The 26,267-nt window shown below is 57.5% G+C and overlaps 2 protein-coding genes across 5 annotated transcripts; both read right to left on the bottom strand.

The window, feature by feature from the left end:
* Positions 1-133: 133 nt before the first annotated feature.
* Positions 134-20,171, bottom strand: KMT2B (lysine methyltransferase 2B). Of its 3 annotated transcripts, XM_045799926.2 has the most exons (37): positions 19,794-20,171; positions 18,570-18,642; positions 16,253-18,324; positions 15,895-16,008; positions 15,651-15,801; positions 15,084-15,363; positions 14,867-14,922; positions 14,343-14,621; positions 13,954-14,048; positions 13,575-13,673; positions 13,323-13,436; positions 13,035-13,181; positions 12,836-12,931; positions 12,272-12,389; positions 11,657-11,770; positions 11,284-11,468; positions 11,119-11,208; positions 10,923-11,027; positions 10,719-10,792; positions 10,036-10,151; positions 9,849-9,940; positions 9,630-9,767; positions 8,609-8,767; positions 8,260-8,380; positions 8,105-8,183; positions 7,844-8,004; positions 6,563-6,790; positions 5,188-6,481; positions 5,012-5,101; positions 4,825-4,934; positions 2,076-2,213; positions 1,921-1,995; positions 1,640-1,817; positions 1,251-1,358; positions 1,052-1,135; positions 804-933; positions 134-711 (listed from the first exon to the last, which is right to left on the bottom strand). In XM_045799926.2, the coding sequence occupies exons 1-37, from the start codon at positions 20,154-20,156 to the stop codon at positions 436-438; spliced, it is 8,202 nt and encodes a 2,733-aa protein (XP_045655882.2). In that variant the 5' UTR covers positions 20,157-20,171; the 3' UTR covers positions 134-435. The 3 variants fall into 3 exon arrangements, with proteins under 3 accessions (XP_045655882.2, XP_087726820.1, XP_087726821.1); XM_087870694.1 differs by lacking the exon at positions 15,895-16,008; XM_087870695.1 differs by lacking the exon at positions 18,570-18,642 and having other exon boundaries at positions 19,794-19,902.
* A 1,004-nt stretch (positions 20,172-21,175) lies between these two features.
* On the bottom strand, positions 21,176-25,347 carry ZBTB32 (zinc finger and BTB domain containing 32). 2 transcript variants are annotated; one of them, XM_087870693.1, is made up of 7 exons: positions 24,788-25,347; positions 23,774-23,778; positions 22,707-23,682; positions 22,374-22,447; positions 22,193-22,261; positions 21,907-22,068; positions 21,176-21,737 (listed from the first exon to the last, which is right to left on the bottom strand). In XM_087870693.1, the coding sequence occupies exons 1-7, from the start codon at positions 24,886-24,888 to the stop codon at positions 21,460-21,462; spliced, it is 1,665 nt and encodes a 554-aa protein (XP_087726819.1). In that variant the 5' UTR covers positions 24,889-25,347; the 3' UTR covers positions 21,176-21,459. The 2 variants fall into 2 exon arrangements, with proteins under 2 accessions (XP_087726819.1, XP_045655881.1); XM_045799925.2 differs by lacking the exon at positions 24,788-25,347 and having other exon boundaries at positions 22,707-24,136.
* Positions 25,348-26,267: the final 920 nt, after the last annotated feature.

The raw sequence follows: 26,267 nt of genomic DNA, 5'->3' as shown, positions 1-26,267 counted from the left end.
ATTTACCTGTAATTCTGAAGGATGGCCTCTCACCCCTCTGTGGAGGCTGACAGGCTTCCCCGGCTCAGGATTGCTGTGGAGAAATGGGAGCTCCTACCTGCCCCCAACACCGTACAAACGGGCAGACCACCTCTCCAAACATTGACAGACTTTATTATGGGAGGTTCCCACCTGGGAACCCACCCTCTTAAATAAAAAAGTGCATAGAAAAGAAGGGATTTAGAAACCTTTGTACAGTATCTACATCCTGGGCCCCCAGGACAGGAAGGGGGCGACTGCTGGGTGGGCTGGAGGGGTGGAGGCAGGGCCTTTGCCACCTGCATGCCCACATCCACCCTGAGCAGGAGGGTGGGCGTGAGATGCTCTGGGAGGGACTCGGGAGCCCCCAGACTAGGGGCCAGACGGCAGCAGGGGGCGTGGCAGGCAGCCGTGGCTTCAGTTAAGGAAGCGACGGCAGCGCTTGGCGCCGCAGTTGCACGGCAGCTTGTTGCTGGCATCCTCGATGGGGAACTTGTAGTCGTAGGTGAGCTCCTCACCACGCAGGATGCGGCGCAGCGCGAAGATGACGATGTGCTTCTGGCCCTCCACGTGGATGACGCGGGAGAAGCAGTTGGGCTCACACGAGTGGTTGATGAAGCGGGCGGCGTTGCCGTGCATCGTGGCGTCCACCACGTCAAAGTCATCCATGCGGAACATGTAGCACCCGATACCCTGCAGGGATTGCGAGGGGCCGTCGGGCGCCCTGTCCCCAACGGAGCAGCCCCGCTTCACCCGCCTCATTCCCACGGCCCCGGGGAGCCCACCTTCCCATCGTAGAACTTCTCCCGCTTGTCAGTCAGCACGGAGCGAATGACGATGCCAGAGTACTCGATGACCATCTCGCCGGCATCGATGTTCCGCTTACAGAATAGGCCCCGCCCGTGGATGGCAGATCTGCAGGGTAGGACGGGCCAGGGGGAGCTCAGGGGGCAGGGGTACAGAACCAAGGCGGCCCCGCACCAGGGCACCTGTCCATCCACCCAAGGGGCATCCTCCCCCCAACCCCACTAACCTGTAGACACCCACAGCCTCTTTGGATGTCTTCTTGAGGTGACGAAAGCGCATGGCCATGGGCAGCTCCAGGCTGGTGGCACGTCTGGTAGGGTCAGCAGTGTCACAGGCTGGTACCCAGGAATGACCTCTCTTGCCCCTGGTCACCCTTTTTAGGACCCTTCCAGAACACCCCCAACACCATGGCCTGCCCTCCATACCTGGTTGACCTGAGCTGCACCTCATCCTCTTCCTCATCACAGGTGGCTCCCTCAGGGAGCACCCGGTGCTGGGAGGCCAGGAAGTTGAACATGTCAAAGGTGCACTTCCTGCAGCAGGGAGGGAGGAAAGAAGGGAGGATAACAGCCATTCCTTCAAAGAGGTGCCATCTACCTATTCCTTTGGCTTGGGCCTGCTGCTAGCAAAGAAGAAATACTGCTACCCCTGAAGACACAGGCAAAGGGGAATGGATGGGGCTCATTCTTCTGACGTGAATGCTAGGAATAGTTCCTGGAGTGCCCTGGCATCTTCTCCCGGGCCTCAGTTTCCAACCTCTAAAGACCTAACTCCCACGCCTGAGAACCCCCACAGGGCTCCCCAGACCTCTCACCGGAGATAGACCTCGGCACGGGCCGCCCCGTGGGGATTCAGGGGTGGTTCCTCCTGGCCCTCTCCCTGCTGGTGGTAGCGGAACTTATAGTGCTGGCAGCGCTGGGCCCCGGGCAGCTGCTCTGCCAGGAAGATGACAGCGTCGTGGTGGATGCCCAGGAGCCTTGCCCCGCTCATTCCTGGGGACAGTCAAAGGTGAGGACACATGCATCATGTCAGAGGCCCATCTTGTCCTCTGGGAGTCCTCCCAGCTCTCAGCATCCCTGCGGCCTCTCCATTTACCACTGAAGGAGAGATGCCGGAGCCGGGCGTGCCCTCGGGCCTCTTGCACCTTCTCAATCAGAGTTCTCCATGCCCCTGAGGAGAGAGCAGGGCCAGAATGGTCAGGATGGGGCTCGACTGGACACCTTCCCCCGTCACCCCCACTCCCGACTCACCCTCCAAGCTCTCCGCTTCCACGCTGAACCCATCCTCACTGCTGATCTCAAAGCGCAGATGCGGGCCAGCCCGTTTGGGGGCCTGGTTCTCTTTGTCCTCTGGGGATGGAGGCTCTTCCTCAGAGCTTGAAGCCTCACCTGGTCCCAAGCAGCAGGTCAGAGCAGGTGAGGATCACCCCTCCTGGAGTCCAAAGTCCCGGGTTCCCCACCCTCTCCCATGGCCTCCCTGCATAAGCAGATACTTGGTCTGAGGGCTCTCTTCCTGCTCTAATTGCCCCGTGAGCCCTACAGGATGGACATTATTTTTTTCCTAAAGAGCCTGCGGTCCCTTTTCTGTAAGCGTTCTTGGAGAGATGAGCATCTCCGTAGAGGCCTGGACTGCCCTGGCTCTGCAGGAGACACTTCTGGCTCACTCAAACCCAGTTTACCAAAAATGCTCATCCACCCCTCATTCTTCTCTCACAGAAAATTAAAAATACCAGAAGTATATTTTACACATGTATTTTTTTTATATGCAGCACATCTCTGTAAATATTACAAATTTATTATATAGGCCCCTACCTACAGACTCAAGTACATGTACGTTATGGGCTATTTAAAGGATTTCTCAGGGGCTGAATATCTTAGAACAGAGAGGACTTGCTGCTGTAGGAGCTGGGGATGTGAGAGCCAGTGGAGGGTCAAGGACAACTCTGAGGTCTGGGGCCTGAATAACTGGAATGATAAAACTGCTGATGACTGAGATGGTGAGGGAGAGGGAGGAACAAGTTTGGGGTGAAGGTAGAGGGCTTAGTTTGGGACATGCTGAGTCTGAAATTCCTCTTAGAAAACCAGCCCTTGCAACCTGCAAGGAGATGGGGAGGGAGCCGGTAGCAGGATCCAGGAGCCCAACTACCCATCTTCTGGCTCTCAGAGTAAGAGGTGGGATTTAGAGCCACGAAGTAGATGAGAACACCTGAGAGTAAGTGCAGACAGAGGGCCGGGGCACTGGGACACACCAAAGTGACAGGCTGGGGCAATGACAAGACCTGACCAGAAAGGTGAGGAGAGGAGTGGGGTTTTGGAAGCTAGGGAAGAAAGTGCTACAAGGAAGGGGCGATCATCCCAGATGCAGTGGCTCACTCAAGCACGCTGTGGACTGAGGACTGACCGTCATGTCTGGAGGGGGAGGGCGGGGAGTACCTAAGTTTGAGTGGAGCGTGCTTTAGGAGAGGCAGGACCCACGTGGCCACACTTGCTCCCCACACCACTCCTCTGGGCCAGCCCGACTGCATGCCCTCCCAGCACTAGGCAACTCTCCAAAGCTGATTTGCTGTGTGACCCACATCATCTCCAGGCCTCAGTGCCCCTGGGTTCACCTCTGACAACTTCTTCCGCCTTCGCTTTGCCCTTACCCCAGCCTCACCTCCATTCTGCTCCCTGAACCCGACAGGCTGACTACAGGGGCCTCACCCGGGTGCTCTCATTGCCTTCTTTCTCACGGCGCTCGTTCTCAGCTGCAGTACACTTGCTAATGTACGTGTCTGTTTCCTCTACCAAAATATGGCGTGGTCCCTAAGGGTGGGGACCTGTTCGTCATGGTCACTGCCATATCCTCACACCACCTCTGACCCCCATACGCAGTCTTTCAGTTAAGCGGTCTCTCGTGTACCTCGCTCCGCTTCCACGCTCAGTAAGTCAGCGCTACGTAACGAGACAATCCACACATCCGGACAGGGCTGGGGCCAGGAGAAATTCCGAGCCTCAGGCTGTTCAGTTACCAGCTCGCTTGGCTGTAGCCTACCCGCTCTCCCATTGCCCTCTATAACCAACAGAGCACTCACTGCCCTCCCAGCTTCACCGAGGCTGTCAGCCCAATCCACTCCACATGCCCCGGATCATGTGTCCTGATGGCTCTGCAAGTGCACTGACCTTCCCTTTGCTCCACCTCAGTGGTCTCCTATTCAAATCCAACCGCCACGCCTCCTCCCACCCCTGCTTCCATCCACAGGCCCCCTTCACCCTCCTTCATGGTTTTGCTGTCTCAGCCCTCATACAAACCCCTCTGGGCTGCTGCCCACCCTCTCCTCTCAGACCCTTAGCCAAGCTTGCCGGCAAGATGCCTGGGTCTTGTTTTGGCTTCCTCATCAACCACTGTCTTCAATTCTCACCTCCAGTGTAGCAGCCACCTCTGCCCTCTCCCACCCCCCCAAAAGCCCCTGCTTCCTGGACTCTGCTCCCAGGACCGCTGCTGGGTGTGTTGCCAGTGGTAGGGGTGGTCCGCCCTGCCCCCCCCCACCCCCTCCTCCACCAATCCTAGGACCCATGTCTGGTGTCCTCCGGGGCAACGCTTCTTCCTACTCCTGCCCCTCTCGATCCTAGGTGAGCTCCATCCTCACTGGCTGACCCCCAGGTGCTCTTGTCTACCTGCACGCTCTAAATCCCATCTCTAATTCTGACAGCCCCCACACTGCTCAGTTTTACTAGGGACCTAACCCTCTGACCCTGGCAGATTAGGCTCTGAAGCCAACCCCCAGGCTCTTGGGCACTTTCGAAGGGCCTCTCACGTGGAGCTGAAACTTCATCTGTTTCTGCCATGGGCCACAAGCTCCGAGGGCATCTTTCTAACTCTGAATACCTAGTCTCAGGCTCCGAGCCAGGTCGGTGCACAAGGTCTATCTTTTGAAGTGGACCAATTCTGCATCTGACCATCACCCAGCTGAGGCAAGCATAAGGAAGGAGGCATTGAGAGCGAAAGGCTGGTTCTTACCTGAGTAGTGGTGCCACTGGGACTCAAGCAGCAGGTCAGGGGGACCGTCAGGGGCCCTGGGAGGACCACCTTCAGGGAGTGGCAGCAGAGGGGACCGGTCCTGGAGGGGCCTGTGAGGAGACACCTGTCAGAAAGAGGAAGGGACGGAGATCCCAGAGCCTCTAGGGAAAGGGCACTGGCTACTCACCTCGGGCTTTCCTCCCCAGTGGGCTCCCCAGGCTCATCCAAGTCAAGAACTCCACGCACTGTGGGCGTTTTCATCCTCACTCGGCTAAACCTGGGGGAGGAACCCCAAGAAGGCTGAGCTGCCTTCTCCTGCCCACCTCTCTTGCCCTCCTCCTTAGACTAGGCACATTCACTCACCCGCTGCCACTAAGCCCTGGACCCTGGGGAGCATCCTCCAAGGACTCTCCGTCTTCCTCCAGCCGGGGGGTCTTGTTTGGGGGCGGCGCTGGTGGGGAACGGCCAGAGAAGGTGGACACCCTCTTGATGCGGATGGGCTGATGGGGTGGGCTGGGGGGCCCACTGCTCAACACCAGTGTCAGTGGAGGAGGGGGTGGTGGTGGGGCAGGGCGGACCACCCCTACCACTGGCAACACACCCAGCAGAGGTCCTGGGGGCAGAGTCCAGGAAGCAGGGGCTGTGGGGGGGATGGGAGGGGGCAGAGGTGGCTGCTTCACTGGGGGTGAGACGGGTTCACCCTCCCCAGCCATCTTCACAAACACTTGCCCCAGCTTGTTGACAAGGATGATTTTGGATGTGGCGGGTTTGGGGGGCTCGGGGGCAGGGCCCAGGCTCAATACCCGGACCCCTGGGGCCCCAGGGAGCCAGGCAAACGTCCGAGTGGGGTCAGCTGGGCTAGAGGGCAGGCCCTGGGGAGGCTGGCTGCCATTGGCCAGGGGAGGCGCTGGGGGGAGTGGCTCCTCTCTGGGCCCAGCACCTCCCTCCCCGGGCCCCCCTAGGTTCTTCAACACAAAATCCACAATTTCTGACGGCAAGTCCTCAGGAGGTCGGGTTCTGTCCCCTGCAGCCCCGATGACCCCAGCCCGGCCCACTCCTGGCCCTGAAGGAGTCCCCTGGCCCCGAGGCTGCTGGATGGCCTCTGCCTCGCTGTCCGTGCCGTCATCCACTCCATCCAGCTGTTCGATGCGGGGGGCTCCAGGAAGGGCACCAGGGGCCAGGGCAGGGCCAGACACCACAGTCACAGGGAAGTGGACATAGCGGGGGGTTGGGCTGGCCTCTTCCTCTGAGCTGTCCCCTGGGCCCCCATGGCTGCTCCCCACTGCCCCTGCAGCCACAATCTCTTCCTGGAAGGGCTCAGTCCCCAGCAGGCTGGCCGCAAAGTCCAGGTCAGCAGCACTCAGTCCTGACACCACCTCCATGTCCTCAAAGTCTGGGCCCAGGTCTTCAGGGGGTGGTGGAGGAGATGGGGCTGGGCCAGGGGGAGCCAGCTCCCCTGAGGTAGGTGTGAGGGCTCTAACGACTGAGGTAGGAGGGGGCACCCTGAGCTGTGGGGAGGTTCTGAGAGGGGGAGAGGCCCGCCGTGATGCCGGCAGCCTTGGGGCCAGGGGGCTGGGACGACGGGAACGTCTGGGGGGAGCTGGGAAGTCCAGGTCTCCCACCGTGGGGATGTGGTGGGTCAGAGAAGATGGACTTCCTGTGGGGGGAAGGGTCAGTGTCAGCCATGAGCTCCTGCCTCACCCACCCACCCCTCTCCCCGACACTCCCAGGTACTCACCAGGGGAGGGCAGGGGTCCAAAGGAGACACCCCCCAAGGGCCTCCGGGATGGTGAGTAGTTGGGCACTTTGATTCGAGCCCCCGAGAAGGAGCGGGGGGCCAGAGGAGGGGCACTGCTTGGATCTGGCCGAAGTGGGGGGTCCAGGTTCTGAACAGGTGAGTGGTGCTCAGGAGCTCCAGGGATAAGGGCATCTGTATCTGGTGGGGGGTCCACATGATCCGGGGGCTCTGAGGAGGCAGGAGAATGGCCTCAGGAATGGCAGGGGCTCTTTGTCAAAGCCTCTCCTCACACACCCTCCCTTCTTTTGAGCCAACTGAGCCTTCCCCACCCCTGCCGATGGTCCGGTCACAATGTGCACTCGTTCCCAGTCATCACCGAGGTTCCACACCCCTCTGTGGCTTCTTCAGAACCTCCACACATGCCCGGATCAGGGGCCCTTTGTAACCCCTCCTCACCCATCTCTGCCACCTTCCCCGTTCCCGGCTGCCTACTGTTCTGACTCAGGCCCCGCATGCCGCAAGGGGCACTGCCCTCTCTCCAGCAGGGCCAGTCCTACCACTTTCTCACCTGTGCCGCGCATCCCTGCCACATCAAACACATCTGCCCCATCCTGGTCCTGGCGCTTGGGGCTCCCCATTACCTGGCTCCACCCAATCTGTGAGAACAAATCTCTGCCGCCTCCTTCCAACACTCCCCTGCTAACAGCCAGGATGGCTGCACCCTCCTCCCTTCTCTACTTCATGTCATGCTCCAACCTGGCACAAACCCCTTCCCTGCAAACACAATTGAATCTCTTCCTCCTCCCATTCAGCCCACAACCTCTCCTTTTACCAGTCTCCCAGCCCCATCTTTGCTGTGTGCCACCCGGCTCTCAGCTACATCCCTCAGCACTGGCTCGGCTATGAGGGGACCAAATTGCCCTGAACCCTGATGTCACCGTGCAGAGCGACTGCCCTTGTTGACCTGCAGCACAGCAGAGCTTGTGCCTTCCTCAGAGGGCTGCGGGAGCATCACAGGAGCACATGCCCTAAGTCTGTTTGTCCAGAAGCTGCCACTCCCCACAGGCAGGTAGCTCTCCCTTTACTTCCTGTGAAATGCTGAGCACGGTCCCTGGTGCGTAACTTATAGCTATTAAGTGATCACTTATTGCCATGATGACAAAAGGAAGAATGGCAAATATCCTGGGGTTTCTTTAGAGAAGAGAGGAATTGGGTTGGTGGGTAACCATTTGGGGAGGGCAGCGTTCAGGGAAGGAAATGAGGGCATTCCAAGGCCCTTACCTGAGGAAGGGGCGGGGCTGTGCACAATGGTCTGATTCTCCTCTGCTGCCTCCAGGTGAACTGGCTCTTCCCTGGGACCCCATGGCCGATACTCCAGAATCCGACACCGATACCAGCAGCGCCGCCGAGCATCCACTGTGCTCCAGTACAGACGGGAGCACCTGTCAGGTGGGCGTGTGGGTAAGAGGGTCAGGACAACTTGGGAAATGGGATCCTGTCCTGGAGTCCTTCCATCCCACCTAGGCCCTCTGGGCTGCTCACTGGTAGCCAATGGGGAAGAGCCGTCCCTCGCAGTCCGAGAGATCAGACAGGGTACCCAAGGAGTCAATTCGGATGGAGCCTGTGATACAGAGAAGAGATCAGGAGGGTGGGCCAGGCAGGGTCAGGAAGACCAGGGTAGAGGGCAAAAGGCTTACCAATGAGAACATTGATGGCATCAGGTTCGAGCCCCGTCAAGAACTTTCGCTTAAAGTTGATGCCCTCGAAGTCCACATAGACTCGGCGGAGAACATCAAACCCATCAGGGGTCACGATCTCCTGGAAGGTGGGTGGCAAATGGGGCTGCTGGATTGGTGAGGGGCAAGGGGGATGTGAGGGAAGGCTTCGAGGCAGCGAATGGACATCTGGGGGCTTGGCTCAAGGACTCAGGAAAACAAGGAAGACACCAAGAGGCAGCTGGGGACAGGGCTAAGGGGCTGCAGGGAACTATGAGTGGGACGGGAAGAGAGAGCAGTAGGGTGTGTTTCCCCCATGGTTCTGGCTCACCTTGCCATCCAGCAGGTCTGTGTGTTTCTGGCAGAAAACTTTCTTGTCATCCTGGAAGATGCAATAGCTGGCCCGGGCGCACATGAAATGGAAGTTGCTGAGGCAGGAGGACAGGCAGCAGCCCACTGTGGCTCCAGGCTTCAGGCAGAGTTCACAGCGCTACGGTTGGAAGGGGATGCTGAGGGGAGAAGCCAGTGACCGAGACCAGGGTCTGATGCTCAGCATCACTGTCCTGGAGACTCTGTTTGGGCCTGTCTAGCCCAGAACCTCGCAAAGCAAAGGCACTCATCAAACATACCCTCTTCCCTAGCTGCATCCAGGGCCAGGTACACATCAAAACTATTTCAGATTTTCTGAAGCAGAGTGTTGCAATAGCAAGAAAAATAACAACATCTAACACTTACCAAGCAATATTTACCATCTTTCTCACACCATTAAAAAAAAAATATTTATTTAAGTAATCACTACATTCTACATGTGGGGCTTGAACTCATGACCCCAAGACCAAGAGTCGTATACTCTTCCAAATGAGCCAGCCAGGTGCTCTCTCACACCATTTTAATGTAAAACCTGTATCATTTCATTTAATCTTCACGTTTGTAACCCCCCCCCCCGTATATATCACCCCAAGTCTCACTTCCTGAGCCAGAGACATTATACAGCACCCCAACACTGGTGAGGAGGGGTTCTAACCCAGGAAATACCTCACCTCAAGGGACACAGTAGGAGCTAAGTGTCTTACTGTATAGAAAGCATCCAGCACAGGTTCAATCAACAAAAGATCTAACTTTTAATCTCCCAGGCTTCAGGCCCAAATTCACGGGGTGGGGGTGGAGGGAGCCACTATCACTGAAGTACCAGAGTCCTGGGACAACCAAAAAAGGTACCCAGGACCGGCAGTGAAAGGATGTGCTGGGGTAGAAATTGTGAAACAAGAGCGGTTTCCCCTGTGGCGGGTGGGGGTGGGGGGCCCTACCCCGAGACCCTGGGGCTGCCCACCTCTCTAGGCCCGGGCTCTCACCATCTGCCTCCCTCGAGCCACAGCAGCATGCACGTTTTTGAGGGAGCCATCATTTTCCTCAAACACTTCAGCTGACCAAATGGCACAGTTGACGTGTGTCCACTCATTCTGCCCAATGTATAGGAGCCGTCCTGCCTCCTGGGGGCAGAGGAGAAATGGTGTGAGGAAAGGCCCCAGTGACTAGGCCCCACAATCTGGGCTTCATATGGTAGCCCTCACCTTAGAATCCGCATCCCCATATTTGAGGCAGAGCGCACACTGACGAGGGTCCTCCAGGTGTGAGAAAGCAGCTGGATCCTTGCCCTGAAAAGCTGGAAGAGGTGTGGGAAGGCAAGTCCCAGAATCAAGACCTAGAGCTTGCCCCACCAACTCAGAGTCCCTGGCGTCAGTCCCCAATTCCCAATACCTGCTGAGGGGTCCCCTGGAGGCTGCCCTGATTCTGGGGTCTCTGGTTCCTGCTGCCTCCACTGAGCGTAGACATGGTCCAAAGATGGGGGCAACACAGCATTGGGAAGAACTCCGCTGTGGACAGGCAGGGTCAGCATCTGACACGTCTAACAAGGGTGGCCACCCACAATCTTAGCCCAAACATGCCATGACACACTTGGTCCTCTCTCCATGTGGCATTTCTCCCAGTCTCCCAAATAAGCCAGGGCCCCTCATGCCACCTATAACACATGAAATGCTGTTCCTCATGCCTGGAATACTCTTTTTCCACATCTCAGCTTGGATGTCATCTCTTCCGAGAAGCCTTAGCCCTAAACACCTTCGCTGGGCTCCCACAGCCCCCTGAACTTTCCCATCACCACTCTCACCATCTGGATCATCAGGCACTAATGTGCCTGCTCAAACCCCCAAACATGGCTTACTCACTGCTATTCCCCAACATTACCTTGCCCAAAGTAGAAACAAAGTGAGCTAACTGCACAATCTGAGTCTTTGCTGGCCTAGAACCACTGAGAATTCTCATGCTGACGCTAACTCTGTTCCTCGTCTATTCTCAGCCCAGGATCGAGACCCTGGATTCCCAGGTGCCCTTGCTTTTGCCCTTATTCCCTGGTTCCCCTCCTGTTACCCAGCCTCACTCACTTCGGCAGCCGGGTACTCCGTCGCCAGTACTTGGGGTCGTGGGCGTCGAACCAGCCGAACGCAGACTCTAGTAGCTGGGGAGCGGGTTAACAGGATGAGAACTGGCTTCCCCGGGAAAGTTGGTAGGGGCAGGGTCTGAAGGACCCACACTCTCCTCCCCACTACCACTCAAGCCACTCTAGAGACATCCTCCACAGTTCTCACCTTCAGTAGGAGCCCCTTCATCTGGCCTCCAGCCCGGCGCTCTGGGGTCTCTCCTTCTTCCGAGTGCCTCATCAGGATGCCCACCATGTCCTCCATAAAGCTGTGCTGTAAGGGGGCTTGTCAGGATCAGAGCCCCCACCCTACCCACAGGCCCCTCCTCCTGGCACCCACCTATTCTTCTCAATGTCCCACTCACCACAGACTTGTAGTGGCCTTCCTCGAAGCGCCGACTCACTGCCTGCAGATCGCAGGGGCCTGGGTGCAGCTGCTTTCCAGCCTGCCCACACTGTAGAGAGAGAAAGTCAGCAGGACTGGTGCTGGGCGTGGCCCCACCCCTTCCTACCTCCTGAGCCCCGCAGACCTGAGTGCACAGCAGCAGTGGGCCCGCCACCTTGGAGCTCAGTAGACCCTGGAGCACCTGGCGCAGGCCCCCCTGCAGGGCCCCACTGAGGGCCTCTCGCCAGCGGGGGTGCGTGGCCCCTGCACACGGTCCGCAGGTATACAGCACTGAGTCTGGCAGCCCAGAAAGGATCTCATAGTCTTCATCTGAAACAGCCAAGGTGGGACAAGAGAGAATGGTTCAGGAGAACGTGAGGGCTCTCAGCAGCCCAGAGGAGCTGCCAAAGACATACATCTATGACACCTGTCCCATGAGGGCCTATGGGGGTAGGACAGGACACCCCGCCCCCTCACCCCGGGGCAGAGGTGGCAGCCCAGGCACTCTGCCTACTCACCTGAGAGCCCCTCGCACTTGGCGTGCACCCAGTGGTCACACTGCGCACACTGCATCATCTTGCTCTCGTAGTCATTGTCTTCATAGCAGCGTGTGCAGATTGGGCAGAAGTTTCCTGCAGAAGAGGGAGGAAAAGGGCAAGTCAGAGGGGCTGGGGCCACCACCTACCCCTTGCAGGTCCTGTCTGGAGCCAGCCCCCATTTGGCTGCTGTGAGGGCTGCCTCTGCTATGCCTTATCTTGGGTCCCTACCATCCTCAAAACACTGGCTGAGGATACAGCCTCTTCAGCCTGGCAGCCCCAATGCCTCACAACCTTGCTAACATGCTGCCTGAACAAATGGGGAAAGCCCAGGTTTTCAAGGTCATCAGTGGAGACTCAAGGTTCCAAGAAGAGGTTGTACAATGGTGGGATCCAGGCTGACTCCCGCTGCCCCGAGAACTGTGTCCCTCCACTTGAGGTACTGGATAGGCTTCTGTGGGAGACTACCATGAACAGAAGAAAAGGTTCTGTGGCTACAAGAGGAATACAAAGCCACTAGAAAACCACGTCTGTCCTGCCTGTCTAGGAGCCTGGCCCACTGCCCGGTGTCCCCCAGGTCCCCTGACAGGTCCCCACCTTTCTCATAGAGCTGGGTGCACCTGGGGCAGAGGCTGTAATCTCCAGACCACTCGACGTCCCAGTTCTTGCCTGGAGTCGCCCCACAGCTCTTACAGCGCACGCAGGCTGAGCAGATCTGGGTGGGGGGGGGGGGCAGGGTGATGTTAGGGGGAGCAGGCTGGAGCAGTGTGTGGGGGGTACAGTGGGAGGAGATGGGCAAAGAGGAATGGATGGTAAGCAGGAGACATACGAGGAAAGACAGATAAAAGGTGTACAAGAGAAGCAAGGAGGAGGGAGGAACAGGAATAAAATAGGGGAGACTGACAGAAGGAGACAAGGAAGAGTGGAGGTCAGGCAGGGGCAGGGGATTCTGAGCCCAGGACCATGGAATGCATGAACCCTTCTGCATTCTGCAACCATTCTGTACAAATTCTGCACACACGTCTTGTCTATGTGAAATTTGGGAAGAGAAAATGCTATTTATCAGATAAACTCTCACAAGGACCTCCAACCTTCCAGTCTGGGGGTAGTAGTGGCCTTAATTAGAACTCCAATGCAAGGTATGTGGGCCTCATTTCTCACCCAGTGGCGCCGTTTGCGTGTGGCCCGGGTTGGGTAGCTGGGCCCCAGGCAGGCTGGGTGATAAGCATGGCGGCAGCGCTCACACTCCAGGAGGTGCTGTTGGAAGTTGGGAGAAAAATAACAATGGCAGAACCTACTGGCACAAGTATACCCCTCTCCTCCATGCCTCCACCCACTCTCATGGCTCCTGTGCCCAAACCTTGGATCCCCGGCCTTTGCGCCCACAGACGTGGCAAAACTTGCAGCGGCGGCAGCACCAGGTGTCATGATGTTGGGGCAGGGGCCGCTCGGCCTCTTCCAGACAGAACGGATGGAAAGGGTCACAGCAGACTTGGCAGAACACCAGCTGGGGGTGGGGAGAGTGAACAATGGGCACAGTGTGAGGCCAGGAGGCCAAGGGATGAGACCCTGTAGAAAGGGCCCAAGCAATCAGGCAGTAAGGGCCAATGGAGACCTGGGGGGCTGTGGAAAAAGGCAGGGATCCAACCTCATGCAGGCCTTTGCTGGCACACAGCAAGCACACCATCGGTGGCCCCCCTGGCACGGACGTTAGCACGCTGAGGCCACCCATCAGCCACACGTTCTCCAGGTCACAATCCTCCTGAGGAAAGAGGATGCGGGATCAGAGAGCAGCCAGGAACACAGCCACAGCCATCTTTAAAGCCCTGGTTTCTCAGATACAACCCACAGGTTTCTTTCAAACACGGTCCTTGAAGGACCCTCTCCCTCAATGCCATACCTTAAAATCCACACGGACCCTGTGCACTCCATCAGGGGACTTCTGTTTTCCAGTCCAGCCATTGGGAAAAGATGCAAAGGGGCCAGGGGCCAAAGCATCCTAGGGAGAATGGTGGTGGTCAGAAGGCTGCCAGCCTCACCCTCTGCAGACTTCTCTCCACACTGTCCTCTACCCCAGCCTGCCCAACCCTGTCTTTTGCCCAGATCCTACTTTGCTTTCCAGAAGGACAGACCTGCCTTACCCCTCAGGGCCTGTCCTCTGGTGTGGACACAACACGGCACTCAGATGAGCCCGTTACCCTGACTTGCTAGGAAGCTCCTGAAGGGCGGGACCATGCCTTCCACAGGGCTCAGGGTTCTTGGTGTGGGGCCGTGCTGACCTTGTCCAGGCGCCTTCGGGCCTTGAGCTGCAACACAGGCTGGAGGGTGGGTTTGCGGGGCCGGCTCTGCTCCTCGGGTTCTGGCACTGGCAGCTCTAGGCAGCACACATAAGTGGTGAGGGTCCCCCTCTTCCCTGCCCCACCCCTTTCCTCCACACCCCCCTAATGTTACCTGGATCCCCACGGCCGCCTTTAACCAACAGAATAACTCCTAGACCTGGCTCGATAAGCTACTGAGAACTTTATACACCCACTCTCCCTGTCCACCCCAAACACCATCTCTGTACTCAGCTACTTTCTCTATCCCACAGATACAGGCCCCAGTCTGGAAACCGCCCCCCGCCAAGACACAGGACTGACTGAAAGGAGAAACAGCAAGCAATTCGCACCATTCTCTCGGGGGGTCCGACGCCGGGGAGCAGGGGGACCCCCAGGCTCTGAGTCATCCGAGTCCTCGAAGATATCATAGGAGGGTCGCTGTTTGACGCAGCGCCGGGCTGACTTGCGCTGCAGTAGGAGGGAGTCCTGCTCCTCGGGCCCTGGGGGGGCCACCACCTCCTCCCGGGGCCCCCCAGCTCCCGCCCCCCGGCGTGGGCCTGGAGGACCAGGGGAGGCCTCAGGAGATTCATCGGAATCCCAGGGCAACAGCGTCTTCACTATCGTCCGGCCTGTGGGAACAGGGGACTTAGTAGGATCTGAGCTCAGCCAGGGACATGGGACACTGGGATGCAAAAAGCCAAAAAGAAGTGGGGCAGAAGAGAACGAGTACAGGAGAGATATAAAAGCACATGATGGAAAGATGACAGAGGTAACAGACTGCAAAGATAAAAGGAGGAGAGCAAAGAAAACAGTTTCTTCCACGCCATGGATCTAAGTAAATTTGTATAAAGAAATACTCCTCAAACCTTGTTACCTTTTTTAGCCAGCCGTTCCATCTTCCGAGCCTCTATCTTGTCGCACTTCCGGTATCTGGGGAGGGGAGCAGCACGTCACCAGGGTAGGGGACTGGTGGTCTGGGGGAAGAGAGGAAGCTCTCCACAAGGATGCCAATCCCACTTCTCTGGTGGGGCAGGAGACCTGGGTGACTGACAACCACGAGTGGGAACAGAGGCTGTGCCCTGACTACTCACACACAGCACTGCTTCTTGGTGTTGGGGCCCCCAAACTTGGGCTTGTCCAGGCAGTTGACACAGGACCCACAGTCCTGCACACGGAGGCAGCCCCGACAGTGTCCACACCGTGCCATCCGCATCTTCTTGCCATGATGGGAGGGCAGTGAGCGCCGGGGTGTATGGGCCAGGGTCCCTCCAGACCCTGCAGGCTCTGAGTCTCCCCCAGGCCCTGCCGACTCCACCTTTCCCCGCCGAGACCGTGATGGGACACTCTCAGTCTCAGATGCTGATGATGTATCTAATGCAATGGAGAGGAAGGAATGGAGCCACAAGGCCACCAGGGCCTTTTACCTCAGTTCCCTGTTCTCCCCTAGATCTCATTCAACTGGCGCTCTGGTCCCGACTTTCCCACAGTGCTTACGTCCCAGGTGCCCCCAAATCTGCTCTAAGACCTAGTACTCCAACCTACTTGCCACCTGCCCCAAGCATCCAACTCAGCTCCCACTCTCCTAGGCTCTTGGTGCATGTGCTCGCCCCCAAACTTGACACAGCTGTCAAATCTTCCCACAACACACCCGCCCCTACCCTCCGTGGCGAGGTCCTGCCGATCCCGGAGAGGGAGAGCACTGAGGCGGGGGACGTCTTCAGGGACCATGGCCCGGGCCTGACCTAGGGCCACAGCAGCATGACGACAGACATGTTTGATACGGGGGCCTTGCACGGGGGACTCGGGGCCCTAGGGGAGGAGAAACCAGGAATACATGTGGGAAGTTGCCCCTTGTGCTCCTGCTACCAGCCTTCTTCAGAGGGCCCTCCTCCCACTCCATACCGACGGTCTCTCTCTCTTAGTTTCCATCGATTCATCTTCAGACCTGACAGAACCTCTATCTGAGATCTGCTTGACAGTCCCCACGACTTCCTCCATCTGCCCTCCAGGGCTCGGCTGGTGGGGGAATAAACAGGGTCAGAGGCTGGAAAATGAGGAAAGATAGGACCAGGGGACTAGCACGGGGGAGGGCCAGGGAAGGAACACAGGCAGCTGAGAAACAGGGAAGGACTGGCTCTGAGGGTTCCCTGAAATACTGGAGGGGGTCTGAGAAGGCAGAACGTTAATGAAAACTGAGAGAACTGAGAGAATCGAGGCTGGATGACTGGGTGCAGAAACCTGGCCAAAGCGCCACGCTCACCGGCATCAAAGACGCCACCTTCTGCTGCTGCTGCTGCTGATCGATCTTGAACAGCTGCACCTTGGCTCTCTTGAGGAGGCTGAACATTTTCTCCTCCACACCAGACAGCGGTAAGGAGCCCAAGCCTGCAGTACGGGCCTTGTCCAGTGGTGAGGGCTGCTGTGGCGGTGCCTGCGGCTGCAGTTGTAAGTGTGGCTGTAATTGTGGCTGCTGTGGTGGTAACGCCTGGGGCAGCAGCTGGGTTGGCAAGGCCTGTAGGGGCTGCTGCAGCTGAGCCTGAGACTGCTGCCCATTGCTCAGAGCTGGAGCCCCAGGAAGGGGCACCTCGGCCTTAACAGGAGTGGGGACCACAGGAGCAAATCGAGGCAGGCTGAGGTGGTTGGTGCGGCCCACTGCCCGTGGCTCAGGCTCAGCTGGAGAGTCATCGGCGGGAGGAGGCTCTGGCTCAGGGGCTTCAGGGGCCCCAAGAGGAGTAGTAAGCACCGATTCGTAGATCTTCAGGTGGGCTTCGCTTGGGGTAAACTGAGGCGCCCGAAGGAGCAGGGGCCTCCGGGATGGAGTGACAGGGACAGGAGGTGGGGGCGGGGCCGGTGGGGGGGCAGGAGGAGGAGGGGGCAGTTCCCGGGTCAGCGAGGTCCAGCGAAATGTAGGTTCCCTTAGAATGGACCGTCTCTTCTCAGGTAGTGGGACTGGGGTAGATGGGGGGGTTGGGGCACGCGGTGGAGAAGGAGCTGGTGCTGGTTCTGGGGGGGCAAGTGGGGAGGTGGCAACAGGAGGCCGCAGAGTAGGTGAGACTTCTACCTTTAGGGGTTTGGGGGGGTCTTCATCCATAAATCGCCGGGGTGTCTTGATGACTCGGGAGGAGCGGGCACTCACCACAGGCATAATAAACTGCCGGATATTCTTCAGGAAGGTGGTACTTTTGGGGGCCACAGTGGGGCTGTCTTCCGGAGGGCCTCCCATGGTGGTGCTGGGGGTTGGAGTGGGAGGAGAGGTACCCTCTGGCACTGCCCGAGCAGCTTCTCGCTCTGCCCGCTGGCTAGGAGTCAGGGGAGGCCGGCCCCTCTTCCTGGAGCATGTAGCTGGGACCACCGGAGGAGGGGATTCTTCCTGCTCCTCTGGGGCAGGAGGCGGTGGAGGCGATGGTGGGGGCAAAGGGGACACTGGGGGTGGTGGAGGGCAAAGTGGGGATGAAGGAGAAGTTGAGGGGGATGGGAGGGGTGGAGGAGGTGGAGGAGGTGGAGGAGGTGGAGATGGTGGCGGCGGGGGAGGGGGTGGAGGGGCTGGAGGAGTCGAGGGTGGGGATGGCAGCTTTGCCTCTTCCTTTTCCTCTGCTAGCATCATCTCTTCTTCAGGTCCAGCTCTCTCTACCCTTTCTTCTTTCTCTTCCTTGTTTTTCTCTTCTTCTCTCTCTTTCTCTCCCTCCTCCTCCAGCTTTAGCTCCTTTCTCCAGCAGGGGCCCTCTCCCGATCCAGATCCAACTCTTCCTTGGGGGGCATCCTGCCAGCTTTCCTCATGCTGATCTTGACCCTGACCTGATTCAAGTCCCAAGGACAATTGTCCCATCTTCACTTTTTTGGCCTTTGAAACAAACTTGATCACGAGAGGAAGCCCGCCTCGGCCTCGGCCTCTACCTCCACGGCCTCCTCGCCCAGACTGTCCTCCACGCTTGGGGGTCCCAGGTCCTGGGCCAGGCCCCTCCTTGCACTTCCAGCTGCCAGTTCGGTGTTTTACGGGAACCACAGGAGGTGGGGGCTCAGGTTTGGGGATTGTCACAGCTGCTTCTGCCACCACTACTGCTTGTTGCTTCTTCCTGCAGGGGCCTGCTGGCCGTCCTGGGGGCCGTCCCCGAGACCGACGTGGAGTGGAGGGCTCACATGCCCGGCTCCGTGGGGCTGGGGGTGCCTGGGCCCGCCGGAGAAGTTCAGTCAGTGCCTGCACCATCCGTTCTGTGCCCTCCTCACCCCGTTTCCGGGCAGGAGTCTTTGGGGGGGTAGGAGCGACATCTGCTAGGCGAGGAGGCGGAATGGGGGTCATCTTATGCTTGCGGCCCCGACCTCGGGGGGCTCGACCTAAAAGGAGAATAGGTGTGGGGAGATGGGTCAAGCTAGCCCTGTAGACTGAAGAAGGCACTCCAGGAGGGCAAGAACTAAGTCTTACTTGTCTGTTTCCCCCACAGCCCAGCCTAGCTTGGGCTCTGAACACAAAACACGCTACGTAACTGATGGCGACTCTAGTTAAACAGGGAAGAGCTGACATGAAGAGCAACAGTAACATTCCTGTAAAGCTATAGAGGTAGAGTTTCCCCGTCACTCACCTCGCTGGGATCGGAGCGCAGAGCGCAGGGAACTGGGGGCCACATCTTCATCTGAATGAAAACCCTGAAACTCCTGATTTAGGGGACCAGGGGTGGAGGGGAGAAACAGCAGTCAGTGCCAAAGCCCTCATTCCACCTGAGATTCAGGTATGGAGATATATGCCCAGTTTCCCCCTTAACATACCCCTACCTATTTAGAGAACAACTTAAAGATTGGAAGATACGAAAAGTAGAGAAGACTCTCTCCCTAGGGATGTAGGCACAGGGTATTGTGAGCCCCCATCCCCTGCACCGGACTACACCAGCACAGCCGTCAGTGGTTCGCTGGCCCAGAAGGGAACAGAACTGGGTCTTCTCAGGCCAGGCGGTAGACACTACCCAAAGTCTCCCTCAATCTCCAACTCAGAAAAAGGTGGGACTACTGTTTACACACTCTCAGGATGCAGTTTTCTCCTGAATAAAGATGAGAATAAGGGCACTCAAGTTGGGTTTGGGTGTGTGTGTGTGTGTGTGTGTGTATGTACGTACGTTTCAAATGGTTTACCATAATAAGCTCTACTCTAAGCCCTCAGGTGACTACAAACTGTCCTAAGTAATACAACCCACACCCTCCTGACTTTTCTGAAAGGCTGGGGGTAAATCCTGAGCTGAACTCAGACCTGCTAGAGTTCCCAGTCTCAACCTTTATTTCATTTTTCTTCAACCTGTGCCCCCAAGAGGAAGCCCTCCATCATGCTACCATCTCTCCACTTTAAGTAAGAAGAGGAATCGGGGGTACTGGTGAAACCAGTGATGTGTCAGAGATTATGAGACCAAGTGGAGCAGCCTACAGGTAAGAGCCCAGAGAAACCTAGCCTGGGTCCACTAAAGCCACGCTGCTGTCAACCACCACCGGTTGGGCATGCAGTACCCATAGCCTTCTCGCTCAAACCTCTACTGCAATAGCTTTGCCAACTACCAAGATCACCAGCCCCGGACACTTCTGCAGAACGTGCCTCAGGCCCAAGTACCCAGCTGCAGCCCCGGGCTTTTCTACTTTCAGAGGCCTTTTTCACCGACAGCTCCGTGAAACCTATCTCCCCCAGGCCTATTTCCAGGGCCCCTTCCCTCCGCAGGGGCCCTAAGAACCTCGCTTCCCCACGCCACCCCTCGGGGCCACCCAGACCCTTGGAAGCCCCCGGCCTCCGCCCCGCCCGGCGTTGGGGACGCCTCCGACTGCCTCACCTCATCGTCGGATTCCTCGTCACTGCTCTCCTCCTCGGGCATGCAGCCTCGGCTCGGGCCCCAGCCCCGGCCCCGGCCCCGGCCCCTGCCCCTGTGAACGCGCGGGCCGGCCCATAGGCGGCGGAGCCGGCGCAGGCCCCGGCGGAGCCCCAGCAAACGGAGCAGGGCCGTGTCCTCCCCGGGCTCGACTCCGCCCGGCCCCGCCGCGCCGCCGCCGCGCCGCAGAGCTACTCGCACTCTCTCGGCCCCGCTGCCCCGTCCGCCGCGGCCCCCGCCCCCGCCGGAGCCCCGCGGCCGGCCCGGGAAGCGGCCCCGCGCGGAGCCAGGCCCGGGGCAACTGCCGCCGCCCGCCGCCGCCGCCATCTTGGCACCGTGAGAGGGGCCGGGGAGGCGGGGGGAGGGGCGGCCCGTGCGCAGGACCGGGGGGAGGGGAGGGAGAGGTGGGGCGGGGCGGCTGCGGCTCACGACAGTAACCAGCGCCGCCGCGGGGCCAGCGGGAGCCGGGGGCTGGGCCGGCCACGCGCGGGGCACCACGGGAGCGGGAGTCCGAGGCCAGGCGGCCGTCACCCTTAGACCGCGCCTGAAGAGCATAGACCCCGTGTTGCGGCCCGAGAGGGGTGAGGCGCAGGGACTTTCGGGAAATGTAGTCCAGGCGCCTCGCTCCTTCCGCCGGGAGCTAGGGCCGCGAGAGCTGAGACTGTAGGGTCTTAACCGGACTCAGAAAATTATCTCCGGGGCTGCCGGGAAGTGTGGTTCTTGCCCCAAACTCCTCCCATTGTTCTTGTCGAGACCAGGGCACATATGAACTACCACTCCCAGGGTGCAGTGGGCTTCAGACCATGGGTGTCCCAGAGACACTGGGAAATGAAGTTCGCGGCTGCAGGAGGCGTGGGGTAGGTAGGAAAGGGGCAGCGGCAAAGGATTAGTCTCAGTTGGAGGCGCCCCTCGGCTGCAGTTCTGCGCAGCATGGAGGGGAGATGCTCGAGAGGCCGCAGCTCTGCGGTCCTTGCGCACGGGAGGAGGAGGGTGGCTGAAAGCTCAAGGAGAGGAGGAGGGTGGAGCTCGCGTTCCTCGAGCCCCGGGCTGGGGGTCCCAGACTCAGATTCTGCGCACCATTGCTTGCTGTGGAAGGGGCGAATAACTTGGTTTCTCACAGCCTCTGCCAACAGGGCTTGCTGCTAAGTTAGCCTGGACTTCGCGGCCCTCACGGGTCCCTACCTCTGGGGGAGAAGAGGGAGACCCGGGAGATGGAGATGGCCCCCCGCGTTGAACGGTGGATGCACCGCCACCAGGGGCCGCCACAGGACAAGGGGCAAGGCTGCTCTTCCTTCCCTCTCCCCTGCTCACAGACTAAAGTCTGGACTCGGCTTCTGAGAGGAGGGCACAGGAAACTCTTTATTTGATTATGGAATCGCCAGTTCCCGCATAATTTTCACTCGTGCAAACTTCACTGCCCACACCCCACACGGGCTCGCTGACCCAGGATTCTGGGGCCCGCGGTCATCTGGGAGAAGGCTTTCAGCGCCTTTCCTGCGGTGCTTCTTGGAGCCGAATTTGCTAGGCTGCCATAGCTGCGGTGCTGGGTCAGAAACCTAGCCAGCCTGTCGGCCCGTCTTTCATTCTTTAATCGTATTGTTGGTTGAAGCCAAAGAAGCTATCAACACCCTCAGGTGGTGGAGGAAGGGGACCTACAGGGAGAGGTCGAGGCTCGGGACGGCCTCGAAGAGGAGGAGTACAGGAAGGTGGAGCGAATGGTCCATCCAGGTGGGAGCTGGCTGGGCGAGTGGCCGCGCATGTGCGCCTGCATGGAAGCCAGGCTGGGGCAGCCGGCTCGGCACAGAGGGCAGCGGTAGGGTGCGGCCCCATGCGTCCGCAGGTGCTTGGTCATGGCTGAGAAGTCCCGGGAGCGCTGGGGGCAGAGGCTACAGGAGAAGGGCTTCTCTCCTAGGGCAGTGGAGGGGGAGGCCGGTAAAGGAAAGAAGGGGGTGAAGTCTGGCATAGGGGTTGAAATGGGCAACTGGGCAAGGGAATTGTGTGGGAGCAAACCACACAGAGCCGACAGACCGGTGTTTGGAAGGGAGCAGATACTTTGCACTGGGCGGGGAGCCCATACCTGTGTGGACTCGGTAGTGCGTCTCCAACTGATGCTTGAGTGAGAACCTTTTTCCACAGACAGAACAAGAATAGGGCCGAGAGCGAGCAGGTGGGGGTGGGGGGGGTTGTTGGGGAGATGGGCCTGCTGTACTCACATGACCCACACAGGTTGCAAGTGCACCTGTGGGGACAGAGAAGGCAAAGGAGGTCAGGGCTTGGAATCCCAAATCTGACCACTGGTACTCCCAGACAAGACATCAGGAGCTACAGTGGGGCTGAGGCAAAAGCACCCTCACCCTACTCACCTGTGTGCCTCTGATCAGACTCTTCCATCTCCCCAAGACTGAGCTTTGTGGGGCCCTGGGGGAGGGAACCTGGAGGGAGCGGAGTGAAGGAGGTGCCCTACTCAGGCTGGACTCCTGGAGTCCCAGCCTTAGGAGAGAGAGACCATGTTACAGCATTTGTACAGGGCACTGATGGGCTTACCTGGGGCAGGACTGGAGTTGGCCAACTGGTTCTGGTTCCAGAGACCTTTCTCAGGGTTCAGGGACAGTGGGATCCTGGGGATGGGGTGGGGAAGAGTTAGCCTTGGCAAAACCTGGGGTCCTGGCCAGACCCTTCCTGGAGAGGGAGGTGTCATGAGTCCTCCTCAGGGGCTGGGCTTTGAATTCCCCTGTGGTGGAAGCTTCTTGTCCTATCACCAGTTCAGGAAATGTACAGTAGAGATAAGAGATGTGGTGCCCTTCTACCCATCACTGCTGCCTATCCTGAGCCACTTCCTCCCAGCCAGGGAGGTCTTCCATTAGGCTCTTCACTCACCTCTGGTCCTGACGCCAGACCTCCTGCCAGGCTCCAGTGATGGGGGTGCTGTGGGAGAAGGGAGTGCCATATCTGGGTGGCAACAGCAGGATGCTCCATAGGGCAGGCTGGCCCGTCCCCAACCAAGGGGCCTCAGCCCACCAGGGCCTAGGAATGACGCTTGTTTGGAAGGAACCTGGTGGGGGAAGGGGGCCAGAGAACTCCCGCAGACTTTCCTCAGAGCCCTCTGGACTCTCTGTCACCCACATAATCACTTCTTGCTTCCCATCTGTTCCCCCATGGCCAAAAGGGGATTGCTTGAGTTTTTCTTTTGATCTCATCTGCTCCCCTGCACCCTCCTGCATTGCCTCTGCTATCTCAGGGCTCTCTCTTGGTGGACTTTGCTCATATAGTGTCTCCTGTTCTCTCCAACCAGCTTTAACAAATTGCTCTGGTCTCTGCTCTCCATGTCCCTCCAGTCCTCTCTCAGAATCCCTTGTGGGTTTCTCTGGCTCCTCCTGATGTTCCTTAAGCCCTGGACCCAGTTCTCTAGCCCTGTCCCGTCGAGCCCTCCTGCATGCCTCTTCCAGGGACTGCACCCCCAAGGCTCTGGCCGCTTCCTCAAGGGGTCCCAGTTCTCCAGGCTGCAGTTCTACACTCTCCCCATAAACAAAGTACAGAAGCTGGGCAAAGGTAGAAGGGCTGATGCCTTTCACCAGAGCCCAGCGGCCCCTGCGGCCTAGCTGCTGGCTCACACCTGCCAGCACCAGGCTGTGGGCAGGGAATTCTTGGCTTCCCACAGTGATCAAGGTATCACATAGTGCTGGCCGGAGCCTGGCTGCTAGCCGTACCAGCCGATCAGAGCCATAGGGGCTAGGCAGTCTTGTCGTCGGGAACAGGGGCATTTTGCCTTGCCTGGATACCAATCTCAGAGGACCTGAAAGAAAGGCCACAGTGTTGAGTCCATGGTGGAAAGGGGAGGGACGAACAGCATATTCTCAAGCCTGTGGAGGTGAGGGGAGAAAGAGTGAGTTGCTGGTTCAGAACTGTCTGTGCTCTGAATGGAACAAATTAACCCAAGAGAGGACCCAAGCTTATCCAGAATCATAACGGACCAGGGGGTAGGGGTGAAGGTGGGGGTGGCAGGAGAATGGGAATTAGACCATATTCAGGACTTAAAGAGTAAGGATAAGGCACTTAACGACCTTATAAAATAGTGGGTTCAAGGCTAGTATAGATGAGTCCTGCCAATTGGCAGTCTCCGACTTAAAAGAGAGCAGATGCTGATATTTCTGCTACTCTAAGTCCTTCTGCAGGGAAAGATACCTTGGTGCAGGCCAGGCTTTCTTCTTTCCAGACAAAGAGATCACTATAAGACCCAGTCAGACCTTGCAGTTAGGGATGGAGCAAGACACAGCTTCATGGAAGAGTTTTGAAAGCTAGTGCCGCCCCACCCCCACCCCCACCCCTTCACATGGAGCTGAGTAGTACTCTGAGAGGCAGAAAGGACAGTAAGACTGAGGTCATAGCTGCAGGAGGGCATGCCCTATGGCATCAATCAATTATCTCCCTATGGCTGAAACTTCTAGAACATGTCGTCAGAGAAGGACCTAGAAGAGACCCATCCAGTGGGTTGAGAGTGTAGGTGCAGAAGCCACAGAAGAGAAGGTTTCCATCAAGGATGGAGAGAGATTTTGGAGAAAGTTTTGACCCCTGAGGAAGTGGGAGAAAGGAAAATGGGAACTATATAGGAAGAGGCTATTTTCTTTCCAGAATAGGATAAGGAAATGCTTTAATTTTGTTTTTCATAAGCCAAAAGCAAAGAATAGAAAGAGCCAACAAGGCAGCAATTTATCACACATCAAAACTACCACAGTGACTTTTAAGAAGAGAACTGGGAACCCAGATACTAAGAGACAGACCTAAGTGTCTCAGTGCCCAGTAGGCATATTCCTCAGTGTGGGCTCATCATGAGTAAGGACCCTTGTGGGGAGGATTACTACTTGGACACCTCAGGGAGAAGGCCACAAGTTGGTAGGAAGTGGACAGAAAAAGGGGTGTAATGGGAGGAAAGTCTCAGCTGGGGAGAAGCAACCACTCACCGGTTGTAGCTTCCTCCTGGACACCGCATGTTCTGAACTGCTGTTGGGGCTCTTGGGGCCCCCCTGGAGCTAGCCCCGCCCCTGACCTCACAGTCTTCCATTGGGTGTCCCAAGTATCAGTCTGCCACAGTCCCCCAAGGGGGTGTGGTTTTATACCCCTGGCTCTACTTCACCCCTCTAGGAGAGACCACCTCCTCTACTTCCAGATTCAAGACATTCTGCCTCCCTTCCTGTCTCCTTCATTTGTGAACTTCTAGAGTCAAAGAAGTTCATGTGAAGAAGGTGCCTGGCTGACTCTGTAGAGCATGCAACTCTTGATCTCGGGGTTGTAGGTTTGAACCCCATGCTAGGTGTAGCGATTACTTTAAAAAAAAATAAAAATCAAGGGGTGCCTGGGTGGCTCAGTCAGTTAAGGGTCTGCCTTCTGCTCAGGTCGTGATCTTGGGGTCCTGGGATCAAGCCTCATGCTGCATCAGGCTCCTTGCTCAGCCGGGAGTCTGCTTTTCCCTCTCCCTCTGCCCCTCCCCTCCCACTCATGCACTCTCGTGCATTTTCTCTACTCTCCCTCTCTCTCAAATAAATAAAAATCTTTAAAAAAAAGAAAAGAAAAGAAAGCAAGTAAGCTAGCTCATCTCGCAACAAGAACCTTGGAATAATCAGACCCGCATTTGAGTCTCATCTCTGCCATTTACTAGTTGAGTCACGTTGGACAAGTCACCTCTCTGAGCCTCAGTTACCTCATCCATGAAATAGGGATAACCTTTGCTTACCTCATTTGGAGGTGAGGGTGAAGATGAAATGACATGATGAATGTGAAAGTGGTTTGTCAGTACATAGCATCATTCAAATAGGATTAGTTCTTCTGAGAAGTGTCAGAGCTCTAGCAGCTGGAAGCTGTTTCTACTGCCTCAGAAGTAAAAAGGACTGAAACATCTGGATTCCAAGGAGAGAGTGAAGGAGGGCTAAAAGCATGCCTTGTCGTTCCTCTCCCTGACTTAGTACTAGGAAGCCTTAACTGCTCTGTGGAAATGACCCCTGTCATCTGGGCCACCACTGGGGACTGAATGTACGAGTGACTCAGATTCTCCCATCAAGCTCTGAAGGGGGCAACCCCAGGAAGGGCTGCGGTGGTCTTCGAAGAGAAAACTCCCTTTTCTTGGGTTGATGACAAATGACATTTCTCTGAAATCAGAACTCCGGGGTTTCTTTCACTTCCTGTCAAAAGGGTCAAGCTCTCAGGAGATTTCCCCTGTTTTCACACTTTAGCGCTCATTAACCTGGGGAAAGGATGAGGTCTGAAAGACTCAAATTTCTTTTTCCATTTTTTATTATTCCATTATCCCTCATCCTGTGGCAATTTTTTCATTCATTCAACAAGCGTAGAGAAATCACTTATGATATGTGCCTGGTATATCATATATGCTGAATAAATAACTGGAAGATAAACAAATCAGGCATTGGTAGGCTGCTCTGGTGACCT

Source organism: Ursus americanus, chromosome 21 (assembly GCF_024610735.1).
Source record: "Ursus americanus isolate L20-20 chromosome 21, mUrsAme1.1.p, whole genome shotgun sequence".
NCBI classification, from domain to species: domain Eukaryota; kingdom Metazoa; phylum Chordata; class Mammalia; order Carnivora; family Ursidae; genus Ursus; species Ursus americanus.
This window is presented reverse-complemented; position numbering and strand designations above follow the sequence as displayed.

Excerpts from the sequence above, each read along its gene's own strand:
- KMT2B (XM_045799926.2), bottom strand. The coding sequence starts at position 20,156 with ATGGCGGCGGCGGCGGGCGGCGGCAGTTGCCCCGGGCCTGGCTCCGCG. Across the intron at positions 9,768-9,848 it reads ATGGGGATGCGGATTCTAAG|GAGGCAGGACGGCTCCTATA; the intron begins GTGAGGGCTACC and ends CTCTGCCCCCAG. Across the intron at positions 712-803 it reads AGAAGTTCTACGATGGGAAG|GGTATCGGGTGCTACATGTT; the intron begins GTGGGCTCCCCG and ends CAATCCCTGCAG.
- ZBTB32 (XM_087870693.1), bottom strand. The coding sequence starts at position 24,888 with ATGGAAGACTGTGAGGTCAGGGGCGGGGCTAGCTCCAGGGGGGCCCCA. Across the intron at positions 22,069-22,192 it reads GTCTGATCAGAGGCACACAG|GTGCACTTGCAACCTGTGTG; the intron begins GTGAGTAGGGTG and ends CTGTCCCCACAG. Across the intron at positions 21,738-21,906 it reads GCACTACCGAGTCCACACAG|GAGAGAAGCCCTTCTCCTGT; the intron begins GTATGGGCTCCC and ends CCACTGCCCTAG.